The sequence below is a fragment of the Amphibalanus amphitrite genome, unplaced genomic scaffold, assembly GCF_019059575.1.
Source record: "Amphibalanus amphitrite isolate SeventyFive unplaced genomic scaffold, NRLGWU_Aamphi_draft 000353F_arrow, whole genome shotgun sequence".
NCBI lineage: Eukaryota > Metazoa > Arthropoda > Thecostraca > Balanomorpha > Balanidae > Amphibalanus > Amphibalanus amphitrite.
In genome coordinates, this window is record NW_024881847.1 from 501,528 (window position 1) to 520,280 (window position 18,753).

An 18,753-nucleotide genomic window follows, 5' to 3' on the forward strand; every position below is an offset into this window, starting at 1 on the left:
GGTCCAAATCATTGTGATTCTGAAATATTTGGACTGTTCCTATGCGTACACACGGATCTAGAGGCATTTTCATTTTTCTCCATTGACTTGTAATGGAAAGGTCACGCCACTGACCTGACCTTAGGTCATAGATATAAAAAAAAATCCGAGATATACAAATCGTAGGCGCCCATAACATCATGCAATCCACCAAGTTTAAAACCTTTCTGACAAACACTGCAGGCTGGACATGATTGCAAACTTTTTTAGGCTTGGTCAGTTAACTTGACCTGGTGACCTGACCTGAAATGACCTGGGGTCAACAATTCCACACATTGTCCAAAATTGATGTACCAAAAGCTACCCCAAGCGGAGCGGCGCTACGCGCCGCGGTTTTTTATTCACACGCAAAAAAACGCGACAGGGTGGTAACATATGCCCCCCTCCCCCCACTGGGGCGAAGGTTAAAAAATGATTTAATTCTGTTGAAAACTACAACGGATATTGTCTATTCCTTTTTTGCAATGTTCTTACAAAAGGAAGGCGACTAGAATTTGCGTTTGGCCCTTAATTGAATTAGATCGCCGAGGATCGAGCATGCTGATTCTCACAAGTTCTCCCAGGTTGGCAGCTGTTGCAGCTGATCTCGAAGCTCAAAAGTCACGTCAATGACAAAAAGTCGAGCTATGGCTTTGGTCATTTATTTTCGGCAAGGATGGTCTCAAATTTCAGCTGAAAAGGTTGAGGTATGTAACTACCTACAGGTAAGTTTCCTATACAACATTTTGCATTACCCGGGTGTAAATAGAGCTCACACGGGAGCTGAAGTGATGAATGAATGCCGAACTCAGATATTTTTAGGTCCAACAAAATGTATGTGAATGTGTGTGAACTATATATAAGCCAATAAATAGCAAAGAGCTTTATTAACTGCATCCTGTAAACACGAGTGTATATAAAATAAGAGTACCTGTGAATACGAGTGTCAATAAATACGGCGCCAGAGTGCTGCAAAGGCACTCGTTGTTCGTAGCAGCCACAGGCGAAGAGAAGCCCGTGCATTCTGCCGTAGCGCTGCAGCAGCAGCAGCAGCAGAAGCCAGTTAAGAGCCCGCCGTCCCCGTGGCACAGCAGTAGCATGCATATGCAGACGACACATCACACAACAGAAGCCACCGCGTCGTCTGCCGGGACCGTGCCGTTTGCTATGTATAAGCCAGCAGCAAAAGCAGAAGCGAGACCATATATCAGCAGCAGCCGCGCCGTCTGCTAAACAGCAGAAATAGCAGAAGTGGCAGCAGCAGAAACAACAAAAGTAGACAACACACAGTCACCGCGCCGTCTGCTGCCGCTCCGAGCACCATCTGGCTGCCCGGCCGGCCGTGACGGGACGGTAACGTTCCTCGGCCGTACTCCGTGACGGAAACGTTACCGGTGGCCGGGCACCGTTAGCGGCGGGTGGCAGCGGCGGCGGCGAGCCGGCGGCGGGCCTCTGCGCTCCGCAGTCCCGGCCCGCGCTCAGAGACGAGCGCCCGAGTCCAGAGAGCGAGTCCGGCGCTAGAGTCCAGCCCCCGGAGACAGCCCGAGTCCAACGCCAGAGTCCAGAGCCCGAGAGCAGAGTCGGAGAAGAGAGGTAGCTGAGTGCGCCCCTCTGTCAGCGGACCGTGCGTGGACTGACTCCAGCCGCAGAGACACTACCGCAGGTGAGACAGCGTTTGCAAAAAGACAACGAAAATGGCTGGAGCAAGATTTTTTTTTTTAATTTTGTAAGTTCTTTTTTGGAGGTTCCATGAACCTATAATGTTTCCATTCCATGATCAAAATTCCTGGTTTAGGCATTACTAGTAGCAAGTATGAAGACCGATGCAAATAACCTGCAATGTAGGTACAGTGGCAATGCGTTATTTTCGTACATTCCTCGACAATCCATTAATACATTTCCCATAGTTGCCGACCTATCCTAGCTCGTACCCACCTTGTTCAGTCTCGAGCGGCCACTCGCACTGAGTGCCGGGTTGCGTGGGCCCTCCGATAGTCGGCGCGCCTGGGAGTTTTGTCTTCCGGGTGGTAGCCGCGGCGAGACGTCTACGTCTGCATGCGGACATTGCCGCTGTCTCGCTGTCCATTTCGAGTGGTTCACAGACAACTGCAGCCATGACTAGAATGGGAGCTGCTTTTACGTAATACAGTATGATGGAGGCTGCTGCCTTCCTCATGACAACCAAAACGAATGCGGCGTATCTATTTGCCTACCTGCCTACGTTAATGACGGTTTTCAGTATTGCAAAATAGCAGAGCCCAAAGACGAAAGAGCCTGATGTAATATTCTTCAATCCGAAAGTAAATATGCATACAAACAAGAATGGGAATTGCATGCATATGCGAATTTGCTCATGCATATGTAGGCTGGCGCGCAACAACTTTATCACATTTTCAAATTGCAATACCTACATCCTGAAAGAATAATATCTGCTCCACCAGGCGTGGGATGTTTTAGCTGGTAATCAACTCAACACACATGAATATTATATCTTATGTATAATGGAGATACTTGGATAGTATCCGCATTCAACCTGCATCCATTCCGTTCCGCGTCATCACTTCTCTATCTCGGCCACATTTTCTGAAATGTGGAGCCGGATGCTGCAGAAGCCGTATGATTTAATCACTTGGGGCACAATACCGCATCGACTACTTAGCTGTGTGGCAAGTGGCACCGTAATTATCTCGCCAGCCGGTGGGCCGTCGAACGAATGGGACTCCCTGTGGCTGATCACTCAGAGCAAGACGCGGGGTGCTCTGGAACTGTCAGTGAGTCGGAAAGACCGCGAGAGGGCTGTGGTTAGGGGACACCCCTGCGGCCTGACCGGAAACGTATGAAGGTTCTCTTGGGGTATTGTATCATGGTTTCATGGAGAGGGCTGTGGTGCTGGTTAGTGCATTGTGAACTGATGTAGCGCTGTACCGCACTTGCTTTCCTAAGCAAGTGCTGTGTGAACGGCTGTGTGAACGGTTCAATTTGGTGTCACGAGTGCCTTCAGGTCTTCTCTCAGCTCGCCTGTGGGGCAGTGGGTGGGGGTTGGTTCCGTTCCGTGTCACTGGGCTCCTCCCAGCTCCTCCGTGCGAGCTTATTGTCTCTGCGCGTCAGGAGCTGAGCCGCTGCACGGGGCGACAGGTGCGGCCTGCAAACAGTCACGGTCCACTGCTCTGCACACAGTCACGGGCGGCTGGCCCGGTCAGGTAGCGGTACGGCCCAACGGCGTGTGTGCTCATCTCGGCCAACATCTGACCCCTTCCCCTGCATACAATTAAACAGTTGATCTCAGTTCCATCTGATCGATTCATGGCTTGCATAGGTACAGTTAACCAATTTATCAGCTTACAACTGATCCGGTCCACGGCTCACATCTTGCACGTTCCACGGCTCATATCTGCCCCGTTCCTCTGCTTACAGTTGACCAGTTTATCAGTTCATATCTGACCGTTCTCCTGCTCATATCTGACCGTTCCCCGGCTCTGACCAAATCCCAGCCCAGATCTGACTCGTTCCTCACTGCGGTCGTCCGTAGGGGTTATGTCGCACCGTGCATGGGAACGTGAAAATGGCCCTTTGATGAAATTCGCACGCCGATACTTTTTTTTGTTTATTTATTTGCACGGAAAACAAGGTGGTTTATCCGACTAAATCAGTTTTACTATATTCATTGCCGGGAAAATTTATATTAGCTTACATGTTTTGGACCAGATGCGTTTCCAATATCTTTCCCTTCATTATGAATGTTAGAAAAGTTGAACTTTCTACTATTCACTCTAGGCTGCATAAAGCGCAGCTCATCCTGCAGCTCACGACAAACGCGTCGTTACACGCCACGCTACCTCTAAAAACCACGGTGCTCCAGCTACTCCAGAAGGCGTGAAAACGGGCACAGCAGCGGCAGTCGGCACACCTGACCCGGGTGCACGGCACTCTGAGCAGGCGGGGCTCAGAGCAGCCAACCGTGACTGCACAGCGCCTACACTGGGCCGCCGGGTCAGTGGGCCAGCCGGCGCGGCGCCGCCGCTGACAGTCGTGGCAGTCGGCACAGAGCACGGCGTCCCGTCTCGGCCGGGCGCGTGGTGCCGGGTCTCGGGGCGGGCGTCATGTCAAGTCTCGGGAGGGCGTGATGGAATCGCTGTTGAAGGCTGACGGGAGCCGGCGGCATGAGGAGAGATGAGCAGCAGATGAGGTGACATAGTAGATCGGACTGGATGATGTGGCCTAAAACGGGGGTACGGTGGTATCGAAATGACACCTATGATGTTAATCAGGCACTGGACACACCGTGAAAACACCACTGACACTAAGCAGATATTACTGACGCCGACACGACACTATTGAAGCTGAAGAGTGAACAATGATCACTGAAGCATGTCGGCCCGCCGGGCTACACCGCGGCTACCGCTGAGTGCTGGTGCTCCGACCGGTCCGCTCGATGGACTGTGACGCTGACGTTTTTCCGCTCCATGCTGGGCGTGACAACCGTTACTCGGTGCCGCCGTTACGCTTACCCTCACCACAGACCATCGAGCTACGAGTCGAAACTGACTGAACTGGGCCGAAATGTGTCGAACTGTGCCAAAACACGCCATCAGCCATCGAACGTCAGTCGCCCACCCCGAAAACCTCTCATAAAACCGTAGCACGTTGTTCATATGGCCGTCTGTTCGGCCACAGGGGCCACCTGTTGTCCGCTATGAACTGCCGGCCGTCTGGATTGGCCACCTGTTGTAGCGGCCACCGTCCCGTAACGGGCACAGGCCGCAGCTGATCCGGTCCGTGTGTTATGTTTGTTTGGTGTGTCTCGTGTTTGTGTTCCGTGTTTGATGACCATGGTGTCTGTTCTGTCGCAGGTTACGAACATGCTGCTGCATCTACTGTTGGGAGCGGTGCTGATCGCGGGAGGCACGGCTGACTTCGAGGAACAGAGCCAGTCGTACCGACAGGAACCAAGAGGTAAGAAATCGTAAAGGACCGGGACAACAGGGTAAGAACTCTTACCTGTAGAGTAGAGTCTGACTTTGAGGAGCGGAGCAAGCCCATTACCATGATTTGATTCATGGTTCAAGGCACAAGCTATGGTTTTGCGATAAAACTCATAAAAACGGCAATCAAACAATAAGAACTGAAAAACATTTCAGTGGGGAGCGGCCCGATATAAGAACTCATGTAGACGGAAACCAAATCTGCAACAGCCCTATAAAAACAGGATCATGAAATGAGAAATCGGACATATCATGGAGCATAACAGTAGAACAGTAGTTCTACTGTTATCTATGAATGGAGCCATGACTACAACCGTGAGTCGAAATCGCGGTCCCAACAGACCAGCAACCACAATCATAGCAACCATCACAATCCAATTCCTTCATCGCTTCACGAATGCCTTTGTATTAAAAAACCTGCTCGCTGCTGGTCATTTGTTTTCTTGATACGGCTAAAGTGATTGAAATTCTACTTTGCTGGGCGGTGAGCCTTTATCTTCAAAAGGTTCCACATATAGGTCTAATGAAACATATTTCTTTCAACACTGCGAGCTCAGACGTCGCACGTGAAGCACACGTGCTCTGCTCCCGGAAGGTGCCGTTTTCATACCGCGTGGCGCGGTGAGCGATCCGTCTGGGGCCGCCCACGCGCCCGTGAGGTCATTGCCAATCCGCCGCTGCCGCCACCGATGGATAGCTGCTAGAGGAGGTTGCCGACAAAATATCAATCAACACCTTAGGCCGCCGGGGACTTTTGAAAAGCCCACATACTGATAGGGAGAGTTCTGGAGTCCTAACAGACGTGAGACAAAGATGAGGCCTAGCGACATCCGAGTAGGTATGTGGCGAAACTGGTAATTGAATCAACTCAAAAGCTTGTTGCTGGATCATTAGGTTTGAAGTTTTTTTTTCGTTTGTTTACCTGAGGCCTGAGCTATGATTTAGGAAGAGGGCACATCTACCAACGTTACTTGTTGCAATCATTGCTTAACCGAACTGCCTAAGCTTCAGACAGATGATGCTTCATGGCCGTTGATCACTATTTAGTGTACCTATAGTCTATATATAATGTACCTGCACAGTGCACAATGTACAAATATGTTGATGATTGAACGGCAGTGGGTGAACTATAGAAACTGCTTATCGAAATATGGCGCAGATAAAGAGAGAGAGAGAGAGAGAGAGAGAGAGAGAGAGAGAGAGAGAGAGAGAGAGAGAGAGAGAGAGAGAGAGAGAGAGAGAGAGAGAGAGAGAGAGAGAGAGAGAGAGAGAGAGAGAGAGAGAGAGAGAGAGAGAGAGAGAGAGAGAGAGAGAGAGAGAGAGAGAGAGAGAGAGAGAGAGAGAGAGAGAGAGAGAGAGAGAGAGAGAGAGAGAGAGAGAGAGAGAGAGAGAGAGAGAGAGAGAGAGAGAGAGAGAGAGAGATCACTTTATTAACAGACACGAAGTCCATAACAAAAAGGGGTGTTCAACAGTCACCCCGGTCCATGGTAGCGTCTACCATCCATATAACGCTCGAGACCACACCCTCCTAATAGATGAAGAGCATTTTAGGTCATTGTTGTACAATGCAGATATTATGCGATTTTCAGACATGGATAAGCGTGACATAAAGTTATATACAGCTTTGCGATACAGTGCATCATAACCATTTATATGCTCTTGAGCAAACATATCAGAAGCACTACAGAACCGTTCGTAGCCGAAAAACATCCTAGCGGCGTTGTTAAAACAGACCTTGAACTTTCTCAGATCAGACAAGTGATAAGAATGCCACAAGTGTACATAGCTGACATTTGAGCAGTAAGCATTGTAAAGACACTTCTTCACACTGTGCGTGCACATCGCAAATTTGCGGATGAGCGAGTTGGCTCTATATAATATCACACGGGGCCGGTAAAATGTTTCATTCAGGACCGAGGGATTTGTTGAGTTTTCCGCACGAGACCGAAGGTCGAGGGCGGAAAATTCAACAAAGCCCGAGGTCCTGAATGAAACATTCCGGCCCAAGTGTGATATTTATTTTAGCATATGCTGTTTAATTTCCATATTTAAGCTTCTTTAACAATTTTACATTCTTGAAAGAAGTGGAAAAACCAAGACCGAATATCAAGAACCAAAAAATGTACATATTCCCTGACCAAGATAATAAACCAAGCCGACTCATCCTTGTGTCTGGCTGTGAGTTGGATTTCTATCAAACCAAGAACATCTACTTCAATCTATGTCATATGAGAAGCTAGAGTAACGTTCGTTTTCAATATTAGAGAAGAGTGGAAGGTATACCTACAATCCTGTGAAGTGAGCGCTTGGTTTTCTACCCATGTCAATACCTATGAATAAAGTTTTTACTGATCAATGTGAAATACGTTTTTTTTTTGTCAATTCATTACACTTGTAAAAGGCATGAAATTGGCGCTACAGTAGGTGATTAATTAATCTGCCAGTACATTAAGATTTAAAATATTATCTTATTGAAAACCAACATTTACAATCTCTTCAATAGTTCAAAGCGACCAAATGCTACACGTCAGTTAACGTTAGATTTCTATCAGTTAAGCTCTTTTCCAGCGCCTTCCTCCGTCTCAGGAAATGCTTGAAAAGTTCGCTGGTAAAATGTTTTGCCCATGGGCCGAAACCTTTGCTCAATTGCCTTCAACATTATGCGGTTTAATCCAAAAAGCTTTTACCGCACGCTCGCGCTAATGCTAAAGACATACTCCGGCATATGCTAATACAGCACAATGCTCGATATTGCTGGCGGATTTCTAGATCATCTGCTCTGGAGAAATCATTAGACACTTGATACCCAAGATATTTATACGTACTAACAAAACTCAGCATATGTCCACAGAGCAATATCGTAGGTACATGCATACCACCGAATCTCTTTGGAAGCATGGCCATACAGACTGTTTTAGTGGAGTTAAACAAAATATCATGGTCTTTTGCATACCTCTCACATATGTGCAGCATTTGCTGCAGGCCAAAGGGAGTCGGAGAAAGTAAGACCATATCGTCTGCATAATACAGATGATTTACGCTACCAAGATAATGACACCCATAACCACATCGATTAAGCATATCGGAGAGGTCATCAGTATATACATTGAAGAAAAATGGAGACAAAATACCACCTTGTCTGACACCATTTGACACATTGAAACCCGCCGATACAGAACTTCCCCATCGTACATGAAAACGTTGAGACTTATACCAGAACGCTATAAGTTTTACCAGTCGGGAGTTCATACCTCTACACAGCAACTTATCCAACAATTTCCAATGATTAACACGGTCAAATGCTTTACTAGCATCCAAATAGCAAATGAACACCGGACTATCATTGCGCAAATAATAATCTGTGATCTCCTTTAGAGCATATATCGCCATATCAGTTGAGTGACGCTCTTTGAATCCAAATTGGTGGTGACCAGTACTAAGTTGTACAGAAGAGCGGTTGAGAATAATTCTCTCCAAAATCTTAGAACATACACTGGCAATTGCAATCGGTCTGTAGTTGTTTTTCTCAGTTAGTTTTCCATTTTTATCCTTCACAATGGGTACCAAAACAACCTTAGTTAACGAAGGAGGCAAAAACTCATGTCTAACCATCAGCGTGAGACACAGGGCCAAATGCACAGCACATAAATTACCAGCATATTTGAAATGTTCAGCACAAAGATGATCATTGCCGCCTGAACGGTCTGAGGACAACTCCTTAATGGCTTTAGTCACTTCACATACTGAAAAAGGAAGCAATTCACAGTCATCTAATGAAAGCTTATGCAATACAGACACCTTACAACTAGGATTGTCAACACTGTTCAATATCCCAGAGAAATGTTCTTTCCACATATCGGCAATATTCGACTCGCCCGTAACACCATTAATCGAGGGAGCTAGAGGAGGACTACAGTTCAGTCTCCTTAAAGGCATGAACTTATTGTGCTTAGTGTGTATACAGGGTGTCTCACTAAAAGTGTTCATATTTGTTTTGTAAATAGCTCCGTAAGTTAAAAACATACGTAAAAAACACAAATATCGCTGGAAAGCACAAAGCTTGCAAATTTATTCGCATATCATTTGCACGTCTTTATAGTCATATACCATTACCGAATCAGTTTCCCATACTCTAGCTATGCGCTCATTTTTTTAGATGCTCAAAATGACAGCCTTTGCGCTCAGCGCACGTGGTGGCGCGCCTCATGGTCTCCTGAGCTACACGGGCGCATGTCTCCATGGTTATCCCGCGTATGGCTCCTCTGATGGCCTTTTTGAGCTCGTCTAGCGTGTGCGGCGCCTTCACGTACACGACATCCTTCAGATACCCCCATAGATAGAAATCCATGGGGATGAGGTCGGGTGAGTGGGGTGGCCAGCTGTGGGGGGCCCGCCTGTAGATCAGCCGGCTTCCCAAGCGCTCGGTCAGCCAGGCCAGCGTGGCTCTTGACGTGTGCGCTGGAGCGCCGTCCTGCTGGAACCATTGCAGGCAAATGGTGTCCGCGCACTTGCTGTTGAAAGACCGCCAAAAGCGCTTCAACACTGCCAGATAACGGTCTGAAGTCACCGTCACTGGTTCTCCGTCACCGTCTTCAAAGAAGATCGGTCCGATTATGCCCTGGGCGCTAAGCGCGCACCAGACCGTCACTTTTGGAGAATGTAATGGGACTTCCAAAGTCTTCTCTGGCGGGTGTTTGTCCCAGTGTCTGTGGTTTTGACGATTAGGTAAGCCGTGAAGGTAAAAGTGTGCCTCGTCGGACCACCAAATGTTGCCGATGAAACTGGGGCAAGACGAGCACTTCCCTAAAAACCAACGGCAAAACTCCAACCGTTGTAGGCAATCAGACTTGGAAAGCTCTTGAGATGTTGATAACCTGTATGCCTTAAGCTTCAGGTCCTTCCTAAGAATCCGATGCGTGGAACAGCGGCTGAGTCCAACTTGTTGCGCAAGATGCCGCACGGACACTCCAGGCTTTTCCTCAACTCGCCGAATGACTTGTCCGATTTTCAAAGGTGTTCGGGCAGTTATCTTGCGGCCGCTGTTTCCAGTGTTTTGATTTCCGACTGTTCCTGAACCAAGAAATGTTCAGTAAGCCGTTTTCTTGTGTTTGCCGGCGGTTTCTCTCTTATTGTAGGGAAATGAGCCCTAAATTTCATCTGAGTCAATACCAGGGAACCGGTTTGGAGGTATAATTTCACGATTATTTTCCTTTCCTCTTCACTTAACTGCCTCATGACTCTCACTAACAAATTGTATGTTAAATAAATTTGCACGAGCTAAGCTTCAATTTAAGCCTGATTTTGACGTGAGCGCGTGCTTATATGTTGAAATATCTTCATTTTAAATGTGTACACTTTTTGTGAGACACCCTGTACTGTACAAGTGTATACCGATGCCTTCAACAATCAACATGCAATTTCTTACAAGTTTGTCCCGTTTCAGGTTTTGTGGAATCACTCACTGAAATGTTCGGAAATCTCGGAGACTTTCAGAGTGCGATTAATGGTGGCCTGGAACAGGTATGTATTTTTGTCTCCCTTTTTTAATATGGGAGCTTATTTTCAATACCCATGCTAAATGCTTGCCGCTGAGCTAAGCTTGAATTGAAAGAAACATTACTGCATATTTGTTGAGAACTCGTATTTTATCTGTATCTAGTTTTGGTCAGAAACATACCTATCCTACAGTGTTAGCAGGGAAAGCCCATTAACTTTCACGCAGGATGTACTCCTCTACACCCACCAACAGTCCCTCGCCCTCATGAAAAGACCCTCATGAGCAGTCTCGTCTCGTGCTAACCCAGTCCCCCTCCTCCGCCCCGGTACAGGTCAGCGGCAGTCTCAGTGAGGCGTCTCGGTTCGCCTCTCTGGTCGGCGGTGACCTGGCCGAGGGCCTGGGCCCAGCACGCGGCTGGGCTGGAGGTCAGCTCCGCCAGAGCAGCGGCCTCATCGAGGGACTGATGAGAATGCTCGGAGTGGACTCGGACAAATTGGGAGTTATGGCGCTGAATGCGCTCATCTACCTGGCTGAGTGGGTGAGTTTGACGAACGGGAGTTGGGGAGTGGGTGAGTTTGACCAACGGGGGATGGGGAGTGGGTGAGTTTGACGAACGGGGATTGAGAAGTGAGGGAACTGTATGGGGAGATGATGACATATGGGGTGAGTTATATGACTGAAGGAGGGTGTCTGGTGAGGAAGATCTGTCTTATTGAGCGCTTTCAAGGGATAAGATTCCCTGACTCAAAGTTAAATGACGTATTGCGCTTGCGAACCTTTATCGTTCCTCGTGTTTCACGTTTTCATTGCGTTTTGCATCACAGTGTTTCTTCTCATTCCATTTCTAAACGTCAGCGCATCCATCTTCCATTCAGATTCATTCATCCAAATCACGCCTTATGTTCAGATCAATTCGTTTCCGCCTCGCCTCACTTCTGGTAGGTATATCACATAACAGCCTTAGGCACCAATAGCGATGCGTCGAAATTTACACACCGCTCAGAGCTGGTATGCCGAGGCGCTGCGTCGTCTCGGTATGAAATTTGCCGCCGCATCGATCGCTGAATGTCTTCCACCCACCAAAGGTCACACAATCAGCCCTTCGCGAGAGTGATGCAACGACACCCAATATCGCCTCCCATTGTCCAGCTCAGCGTCATTGAATCTCGCTGAAATTTATCCGAGAGGTCAAACGGAACCGGCTGAGGCCGCCTTCGGAAGATATTCTATTTGAGTTCAAAAAGTAAGAATGAATGCTTATACAAACGTATTTTCGCTATTGGGTGTGGTATTTATGTCGTTATAACCGGATTTCAGTTTGTCTATTTATAAGTCCAGCCTTGACGGCTGTTGCTCCGGAAAGCATTATTAAAGGCTTCTCTAGGAGCTAATAATATCGTCACGTTCTGGCATAGATCGTTACTTTTTTCATAATGTCCTCGCTGCCAGCCACGTTATATAACTGAAGTGGCCATTATCCGTCAATATCGATACACCTATTGCCGTTCCAGACTAGCAAAGAATGCAAAACCATCAGACGCTGAGCTGCGACCGTCAAAATAGTCCCCATTAACCCTGTCGCTAGTGTGAGGAGCTTAGCCGGGCTCGGCGATCCAATCCCAAAGGGCACCAGCCCCAGAGCACTTACGTTTGAATCACAGTGGCGTAGGCTCTAATGAGATTTACTCTCCCGATGGGGTATTAATGCATCCTTAGAGCGGTGCTAAAGCTTCTTACCAAGTGCCGGCCCACCAGCTGCTCGGGATAACGCTAATTCACGATCCCTAGGCCAACAGGGACAACCCTAAGGCAGAACCGTGGCCGGCGAAGGCTCCATAACTCATTTGATTGTCTGAATCGTTCGATGTCTATTTATGGCTACAGATCAAGAAACTTAAATCCGTCATTAATTTGTCCTGATCAGTTATTTCATTTCCAGGGCAAAATAACTACCTACGGAATGGTTCCCTGATGGACAGCTATGGGTATCTAACGTTCCTTATTTAGAACTTGAAACGCAAATCACTAAATTTTCATTGATCGTCTCTAGGACTAGCAGGGTGCAAGGCTGATGGGTCTGGCATTGCATCATCAGTGGAATTAAAAATGCATTTAGAAATTAGAACCAACAGTCAGCCGACGCTCTCCTGCACATACGCGAACGCCGACCTTTGTGCTGGACTGTGGATGCGTCACCAGCGGCGACCAAGCGGCCCGAACAAGCGAGACACTGTATCAAACTCGTGGTATGCTGTACATACGCCACTGCTTCTCCCACTTCATATAGGCACTTTTTTTTCGATAAATTGGGTGTTAAGGTCTACTTAAAGGTAGTGTGCCACCTTCCAATGATTTCCCATTTTATTTTTCCTAGGATAAGAATCTTCTGTTTTTACCTAATATCGCAAAAAAAAAATCAAAAATGGGCCTAAAATAGTGCTTTTTTCGCCTAAAAGTTTATCGGTTTTTCGAAATGTATAACCAGTAAAACGCCTTTTGGGCGAAGAACGAGCGAGCGAGATAATGAGCCCTGCACGTGCAGAAGGGTGAGAGGGTACTTCCAACGGGCTTGTGCAAAGCACCCTTCTAACCGGTCGCTAGCGGTGTACCAAATTTGAACGCAATCGGCCCAGCCGTTCCTGAGATCTGGAAGCGGCATTCTGCACGTGCGCACGTGCAAACGGGGTCCAAAATGACTTTTGCACGGCACCCTACTAACGGGTCCCCAACCGTGTACCAAATTTGAGCGCCATCGGCCCAGCCGTTCTCGAGATCTGGAAACGCCCCCTGCACGTGCGCACGTGCAGTAGCACCCTAACCGCAACACATGGGAATGCATTGCCTGGTGGGTGCCTACCTGTATGCCAAGTTTCAGCGAAATCGCCCCAGTAATTACCGAGTTACTGAAATGGGAACAAATTTTGCACCTCTTATTGTTGTATTTTGCACGTGCAGTGGGGGTCACTCACATAGATGAAGAGCATCTGACCTTTGTTAGAAGGGATGGAGCTACCCTATAAAAATGACCGCAAGACAATCGCTCAAGCCGCTGCTGAGATATGGGCCTATCAAAATCATTACTTTTGCAAAACTGCTTGAACACCCTTGACTTTTCACGTGGCACGTGCCACGGCGGTCACTGAGATGTATCAAAAGTAGTCAATTACGGGGTAGAAGGGATGGGGCTACCCAGCAAAAAAGACCGCAGGCCATTCGGTCCAGCGGTTGCTGAGATATAAGCCTCTCAAAAGCGTTACAGGCCGGGCCGGGCCGGGCCGGGCCGCTCATACTGAGATTTTTCCGTTATATTGAAAAGACTCACTTCGCTCGCTGCGCTCGCTCGCTCGTAACAACTGTAGTGGGCTGACCTGCAAACAGGCGTCGGCAACAATCGCGAATGCGGCGCACATGTGACAATAAGCAAAGGTCATTATAGAGTTACGACGTACGGGAATGAGTTATCAGCTGTCTAATCGTAGACAACACAATGTCGAATTTAAACTGTAAGCCTGTATTGGTATTGTTTCTTTAATTTGGCTGTCGAACATTAATTTATGGTTTGAAATATTAGGTAAATGTCAAGTTTAAGTCCTAAGAAGATTTCATTGATAAATTTTTCATATTTTTACATTATTTGACATCCTGAATCCAAAAATGATACTCATATGTCTCGCAAATAAAAGAAAAAAACAATCAAACCTGACCTAACCTTACCTACTTACCTATAACCTACCAACCTACAACCTACAAACCTACCCTAACCTACCCTAACCTACAAACCTACCTACCTACAACCTAAAACCTACAAACCTACAACCTAACCTAACCTAAAACCTAAAATTTTTGCTGTTTCATATTCGTATCAACAGCGTCACAGTTGTAGTTAGGACCTAAACTTGACATATACCGAAATATTATTTTATGTAAAATAATTGATATGAAACAGCCGTCTCTAAAGTTATGACCCCATCTCACCACATGAAAGCGGCAGAAATGACAATGATCAGCTGACGCATTTTTCTTGGCCGAAGTCAGAGCGCGCGGCCCGACGCACCACTACCGCGCCACAAAGTATGAGCAGAAGCCACCTGCGGTAGACCGCGCCCAAAGCCAGGGCCCCGGTAACGTGAGGTAGCCGAGTCGGGGCAGCGTGCGCTGACCCAAGCCGGGGCCGCGGCTTTGGGCGCGGTCTACCGCATCCCCGGGCAGCCCCGGGCTATCACATGACACCGGGAGGACGCGCGGCCCCGGCTTGGGTCAGCGCACGCTGCCCCGACTCGGCTACCTCACGTTACCGGGGCCCTGGCTTTGGGCGCGGTCTACCGCACCACCTAACAGGCGTGTTCGAAACCGCAAGAGATGATGATGAACGGGTTTATAGAAACTTCATTGGATGAGCCTAGCGGTAATAGCGATTTCAGTGTGTGCATTTATTGTTCATAGTGGTGTGAAATGTGGTTGGGGTACGACCGATAACCCGTCGGGGTGAATTTCGCACTGGGGTACTCAAAATTTGAAGAATTTAAGACGTTTCCATGAGTTTTGAAGGTATGGATAAGCTCTAAAAATCCGGTTCTCCTTATCTGGGCCATTAACTCCATACGGTCCAGGAAAGCTGGCACACTACCTTTAACCGTTCGTTGCCATCCGGAAAACCCGGAAAACTAGTTTAGATGAGCCGGCGGAAGGCATGAAAGCTCGGTCGGTTGTCACCAATCTCTACACCGAGTAACATAAGACGGTAGCTCATTAGCGGTAGTCAGGAGACAGGAAGCCAGGATGGGAATCCGAGAAGACACATGAGACTGATTGGAAGCACCGGAGAACGCGCAGATCTGGAGCGGGACGCACTCGCGGAACACATCTCTGCCGGAGGGACAGCCGGAGACATGAGTGTACGAGTAGTACTAACCATGGCCGGTGCTACGGCGATTGGCAAACACTTATTTCTGCGAGCCACGCTTTCAGTTGAATGGGTGCGGAACAGATCACTCGGGAGTACACATATTTGGCTTGTTAGCCCCGTTTTGCTAAGTCCCGTCTAGATAAAAAGGGTATCGGCCGGTGCACGGTTTAAGACGTTTCCATGAGTTTTGAAGGTATGGATAAGCTCTAAAAATCCGGTTCTCCTTATCTGGGCCATTAACTCCATACGGTCCAGGAAAGTTGGCACACTACCTTTAACCGTTCGTTGCCATCCGGAAAACCCGGAAAACTAGTTTAGATGAGCCGGCGGAAGGCATGAAAGCTCGGTCGGTTGTCACCAATCTCTACACCGAGTAACATAAGACGGTAGCTCATTAGCGGTAGTCAGGAGACAGGAAGCCAGGATGGGAATCCGAGAAGACACATGAGACTGATTGGAAGCACCGGAGAACGCGCAGATCTGGAGCGGGACGCACTCGCGGAACACATCTCTGCCGGAGGGACAGCCGGAGACATGAGTGTACGAGTAGTACTAACCATGGCCGGTGCTACGGCGATTGGCAAACACTTATTTCTGCGAGCCACGCTTTCAGTTGAATGGGTGCGGAACAGATCACTCGGGAGTACACATATTTGGCTTGTTAGCCCCGTTTTGCTAAGTCCCGTCTAGATAAAAAAGGTATCGGCCGGTGCACGGTCTTCGTTTTGCTCAGGCATCGGGAAAATCCTTTTTGAAAGGATTGCATTCCCAATCCACATTCCTAGTGCCGAAGTGGATTGCATTCCTACCCGCAATCCCCTTTTTTCACTTGGATTGTGATCAAATCCGCAATCCTTTTTTGCAATCCTGTTGTATCATTATGTGCACTAGTGGATCTGGGGGAGGGAGGGGGCATAGGGTCGTGCCTCCATCCCCAAATCACCCATTTCTAATACCTAGTCTTGCGAGTAATTCCTATCTAAGGCACAGGTATTTTATGGAAAATATTTTTTGCCTCAAACACCCCCACATTTAAACCTCTACCCCCTCTACCCAACCAGTGTTTTATATTTTTTAAACTCGCCCTCAACTACGTAATTTTGCCCTTCCTCTGTAGTTCATCAGCGTATATTATTTTGAGCATTCAAATTAAAAGCGTTTAAATTATTTCAAGTTTCGATGTAAAGCCCTTGATAGCAAAGTACATTAAGCCGATGAAGCCGATCTCATAATTTTCAATCGCAACAAACCATTTCAAAGCACTAATCAAACACAATCCGGATTGGATTGCAAAAATTGGAAATATGATGCAATCCAATCCGCAATCAAATCCTGTTTTTTGGAATGGATTTCAAATCCAGGTGCAATCCACCAAAAAGGAATGCAATCAGGATTTTGCAATCCTGCAATCACAATCCTACCGATGCCTGGTTGCTTACCTTGAGCAGCTGTCTCAGAGAGATAAGACGGGCACCGATAGCTTGCTGAGGGGAGGGGTCGAACGTGAAAGGTTTATAACGTGTCGCCAGCACCGCTTCAATGTCGATAAATGTTTCTCCGGAAAACATTGTTAGCGGTTTCCTTAAGGGCCAAAGTCGCCTTTACCGGTTGAAGCGGCTATTCATCTGTAGCTTTTCATCTTCCTCAAAAATTAACTTACACGGAGTGCATGCATTGTGAAGTGATAGGATGAAAATCGAAAACAGATTGAAAAATGTTTTGCAACGCTCAGTTATAAAACTAAGAATAAAAGACAAATCTTTTGTAATTTGTATGCTTATACACGTATGTCTCTAAAAACAGCGAAGATTCAACCCAACTTCAAACGGGGTAGGAGTGGGGCAAAGTACCTACTTAGACTTTTTAATTCTTGAGAAGACTGACGGCTCAGAATGATAAACAAATACACAACTTAAATGTGTTGGCAAATTACCATGGAAATCAGTTGCAAAGAAGCTATGCTTGAGGTCGTGCTTTACTTAAGTTGGTGTCGAAAATGCGTGATAAAATTGGTATGAAAACCTAGATGCACCAGAGCCATGCATTACCAGCTTCTTGACGTTGTTTGGCAGTGGGTGATTAAGTTAGCCTGGATCAGATTGCCGGCCTTTGCAACAGCGACGACCGCGTACAACTATAAATGGCGCATTCGGTTTGATGTTACAGCCCACGCCCATTCCGTTAGGCCCAAGGAGTTGCTTTGCGCAAATGTAAATGAGATGCCGTATTTTTAGGCAATGCGTCACTGGCAATCTCGCAGTTAAAAATATCGTCCGAGCCCCAGGGGAATGAAACACGGCGTAAACATTGAGTTGCGTCACCGCCTGTACCCGTTCAGACGGCCTGTGATGCCAGGATCTGAGCGTCGCCTGCGGGGCAGAACAGCGGCACAGCACAGCTTATAATCCTGTGCATAGATGGCGCTAGCAGAAACGCCTGGAGGTTATGCTGTACCGCAACGCTTTGCGTTGCTTGCGGGCGCAGTTTGCCGCTAAGACGAGGCAATTACACTGTTTCAAAATGCAAATATCGTTGCTTTCATATCCTGCAGGCTTCCGAATTCACTGAGAAGCATTATCAGTTACGTTTGGAATATCGAAGCTGCATGGCCTATGGTTATTAGTTGGTTTGGTCCGTACCTACCGACCAAGAGAATGAGAACGGATTTTCGTTCCAAAGAGACCTACTGATGTCGACGGATATCAATTGGCCCAAGATGCGATGGCTGACTGCTACATAGAGTAAAACCATTTCACTTAAAGCCAACCATTACACATGAACATTTCATCAGGCCAATTTTAACCTGCGCCCGGTGGGATCTGTTTATAACGCGACCAGTGGTGGTGGGGGGAGGGGGGCTATTTTCCCCCTCGTATCTCCGAAACTACTGGACGGATCCGCAAAATTCAAACGATGATCGAAAGCCCTATCAAATTTGTCGAAGGAAATCCAATTTTATTGACCTCGGGGTCACCGATGACGTCAAAGGTCAGGTAAAAGATGAAATGTTTTGCCGTTCACGAGTCTTCTAGGGAATGCGCTACAACATCGAGTAAAACACATTTTATCGAAAATCAGCGATAGGGCGTCAGCTGCCTAGCACATATGTTGCTATTAGAGGTCACTGACAATACCAGGTCAGGCCACAGGTCAGGTCACCAAGGGTCAGCATATGAACCCAATTTTACTAGGGCTGTGCGATGCATGTTTTAGTCCAATTTTTCATTTCCAACTAAATAGTGTTGGTTATAAGACTATCAGGAACGGTTTAGGTCATTTCCTGGTGGAGGTCAGGTCAATGTCAGGTCAAAAAAGGTCCTTTCAAAGTTGATATTTTTGCATAAAATGGA

At 47.4% G+C, this 18,753-nt stretch overlaps 1 protein-coding gene across 1 annotated transcript in view; it reads left to right on the forward strand.

Moving 5' to 3' along the window:
* Positions 1-18,753, forward strand: part of LOC122389308 — a 94,207-nt gene that overhangs the window by 73,574 nt on the left and 1,880 nt on the right. Inside the window, exons 4-6 of the mRNA XM_043381189.1 lie at positions 4,869-4,971; positions 10,444-10,520; positions 10,829-11,035. Of these exons, the coding sequence (XP_043237124.1) occupies positions 4,869-4,971; positions 10,444-10,520; positions 10,829-11,035 (387 nt within the window). The remainder of the gene's footprint in view (positions 1-4,868; positions 4,972-10,443; positions 10,521-10,828; positions 11,036-18,753) is intronic.